Source organism: Bison bison, unplaced genomic scaffold (genome assembly GCF_000754665.1).
Source record: "Bison bison bison isolate TAMUID 2011002044 unplaced genomic scaffold, Bison_UMD1.0 scf7180017864228, whole genome shotgun sequence".
In the NCBI taxonomy this organism is placed as follows: domain Eukaryota; kingdom Metazoa; phylum Chordata; class Mammalia; order Artiodactyla; family Bovidae; genus Bison; species Bison bison.
Genome location: NW_011494800.1, coordinates 4,056,949 through 4,060,165, shown reverse-complemented (window position 1 = coordinate 4,060,165; position 3,217 = coordinate 4,056,949). Strand labels below are relative to the sequence as shown.

Below are 3,217 nucleotides of genomic sequence, written 5' to 3'. Positions count from 1 at the left end.
TCATTAAAAGCAGAGACATCACTTTGCCAACAAAGGTCCATATAGTCAAAGCTCTGGTTTTTCCAGTAGTCATGTATGGATGTGAGAGCTGGACCATTAAGAAGGCTGAGTGCTGAAGAATTGATGCTTTTGAATTGTGGTTCTGGAGAAGACTCTTGAGAGTCCCTTGGACTGCAAGCAGATCCAACCAGTCCATCCTAAAGGAAACCAGTGCTGAATATTCATTGGAAGGACTGATGCTGAACCTGAAGCACCAGTACTTTGTCCACCTGATACGAAGAGCTGACTCATTGGAAAAGACCCTGATGCTGGGAAAGATTGAGGGCAGGGAGGAGAAGGGGATGACAGAGAATGAGGTAGTTGGATAGCATCACTCAAAAGACATGAGTTTGAGCAAACTCCAGGAGATAGGGAAGGATAGGGGAGCCTAACACACTGCAGGCCACGGGGTCTTAAAGGGTTGGACACTACTTAGCAGCTGAACAGCAACAACAGATTCTCAAATGATGTACCTACCTGAACTAGCAGTTCTCCCAGAAAATCTGAAAGACTTCAGTGCTTAATATTTTTCTGTCCTTTTTTAAAAATTTATTTAAAATTATTTTTTATTATAGTTGATTTACAATATTGCATTAGTTTTTGATGTATAGCAAAGCGATTCAATTTTATATATGTGTACACACACACACACACACATATATATATATACACACATAATTTTTCAGATTTTTTATAGGTTATTACAAAATATTGAGTATAGGTCTTTGTTGTTTATTTTATATATAGTAGTGTGTATTTGTTGGCTTCCCTGTGACTTAGAGGTAAAGAATCTGCCTGCAATGCAGGAGATGTGAGTTCGATCCCTGGGTCAGGAAGATCCCCTGGAGAAGGAAATGGCAACCCACTCCAGTATTCTTGCCTGAGAAACCCCATGGACAGAGGAGCCTGATGGGCTATAGTCCAGAGGGTCACAGAGTCAGACATTACTGAGGCAACTTAGCACACACATATCTCAGTAAAGCTGGAAAACAGTCAGAAGTTAATTATTAATATAGAATTTCTATCTTGCCCTATATACTTTTATTACTTTAGAGATGTGGAGAAATTCCCAGACTTGAGTATAGCAAATCCCAGAGGATTAGCGACTTAGCATGCATGGACACTGTGTATATGTTACTCTAAAATTTCTATCCCTCCCCCTGCTTTCCCCTTTGGTAATCCTGCTTTGTTTTCTGTCTGTGAGTCCGTTTCTGTTTTGTCCATCAGTTCGCTTGCGTCATTTTTTTAGGTTCCTCACACACGTAATATCACATGATATTCGTCTGACTTACTGTAAACTATTTAAAATCGAGCTTCAAATATGGGAAAGACAAGACTGGTGTTACGTGAGGATTCTCATCCTCCTTCAGATCATCTGCCGCCTCCCTTCTGATCGTGTCTTCTTCATTCCTCAGATCCAGCCTCCTGGGCAGAGTTTAACACACGGGCTGCTGATTGCTGCTGTTGCCGCCGCCGCCGCCGCTGCATCACGTAGATCATCGAGGGGCTGGCCTTTGTGTTCGGGAATCTTGTGCTACCAAAAAAATCATGAAGTCCCTGCAAGCACGCTCCCTCAAGAGCAGATGGGGACCTTGCTCCCTGCAGCTGACAGATTGCCTCAGATTCTATGAGACTGAAATGTTCACTGAGGACACTTGAGAAAGAATCCTCTAAGGGTCCCAGCTCTGCAATGATTCATCTCCTGGAATTTCCATGTGAATCACAGCTCTGCACCTGGATGGAGCTTTCTTTTGTGTGTGTATGTGTGTGTTTTTGTTTTTTTGTGTGTTTTTTAATTTGGTTCGACTTTTGCTGCTAATGGGACTTGCCCAGCTGAGGGCTGGCTCTTAGGAAGCCCATGTTTCTTTGTTAACTTAAAAGAAAAAGGGAGAGAAGGGAGGGGAAGCAAGCCTTCCTTTTAGATCCCAAACTGCAGCTCAGTGGCATTGCCCCAGAGGGATCAGGCTGGCTGGAAGCCAGCCTCGGACTTAGCTTCCCTGAGCTTGGGCTGTGTTGTGAATTCCCCTCTTCCCTTTTCCTATAAGGTTTTGAGTTGGCTGCTGGTTAGCAAACTCCTTTTTACCCATATAAGTTATTTAATATAATAATGAAGCTCAACACTGTGGTAGGAAAATAGCCACTAGAAAAAAAAAGGCAGAGTTTGTCATTGGACTGTGTAACTTTCTAGAAGGACTGTCTGTTTTCTTTGCCCTCCTGAGCTGTTTACAACTGACCACTGTGTTCTACGGATGTATTTTTTAGTAGTCTTTTTTTGTTACTTAGTTTTCCATGATGTGTATTATTTTTTCCTCTTGTAAATTTGAATTATCTGACTGTAAGGGCCTTGGGGGGAAAAAAAACCCCATGGTCTAATTACAATTTAATTTTTTAACAGTCTGTTATTTTTCATTACCTTTTGGAATCTGTTGGCAACTGAACATGTGAACAGAAAACAAATTGGTAAAGTTACCCCCCGCTCCCTACCCACTAGAGCAGTGAACAAATGAAAAACATCTTGCTGTTAACTCAAGAGGTCAATCTAATTGTGAAATAGTTCACCTTGTTAAACATCTAAACAAATCCGTAGTTGCTCTGCAAACAGTCATTATATTTATTTACTCTAGGAGAATCTGTAGAGTAGTAAACTGTGCTAATGAAAAAAAACAAGACATCATGTTCAAAACAGAGATGTATTTGAAAACTTAATGACATGGTTTCAGAAAAACAGAGCATGTCTGTATACTGCACGCCATCTCAGCAGACCGAAAATGTCTCTAAGCTGTCCCTTTACAACCATCAATATATTTGACACTCTGCGGCCTGGAGTTGTGATGCCTTTCGTTTCTTTACTGGATGGAATTGATGGGGAGGTGGGGGCGGTGGGGGACTGGAGTCTCAGTCATTCGACTCAAGGGACTGGCTGGAAATGTGGCTTGTCCTTGGGGAAGTGGCCTTTAGAAGTATGTGTGTGGCTCCTGACTTCCTTGAACCCATTCTTGAAAACATGAAAGTGGTGGTTGCTCAGTTGTGTCCCACTTTTTGCGAACCCCATGGACTGTAGCCCAGCAGGCTCCTCGGCCCGTGGGATTCTCCAGGCAGAAATAGTGGAGTGGGTAGCCATTGCCTTCTCCAGGGGACCTTCCCCAGCCAGGGACTGAACCTGGGTCTCCTTCATGGA

General features: G+C 42.7%; 1 protein-coding gene across 1 annotated transcript in view; it reads left to right on the top strand.

Moving 5' to 3' along the window:
• The window catches only part of RASGEF1B (RasGEF domain family, member 1B), a 38,457-nt gene extending 35,593 nt beyond the window's left edge, over positions 1 to 2,864 (top strand). The window contains exon 14 of the mRNA XM_010845911.1: positions 1,455 to 2,864. Within this exon, the coding sequence (XP_010844213.1) occupies positions 1,455 to 1,479 (25 nt within the window). The 3' untranslated portion in view covers positions 1,480 to 2,864. The remainder of the gene's footprint in view (positions 1 to 1,454) is intronic.
• Positions 2,865 to 3,217: the final 353 nt, after the last annotated feature.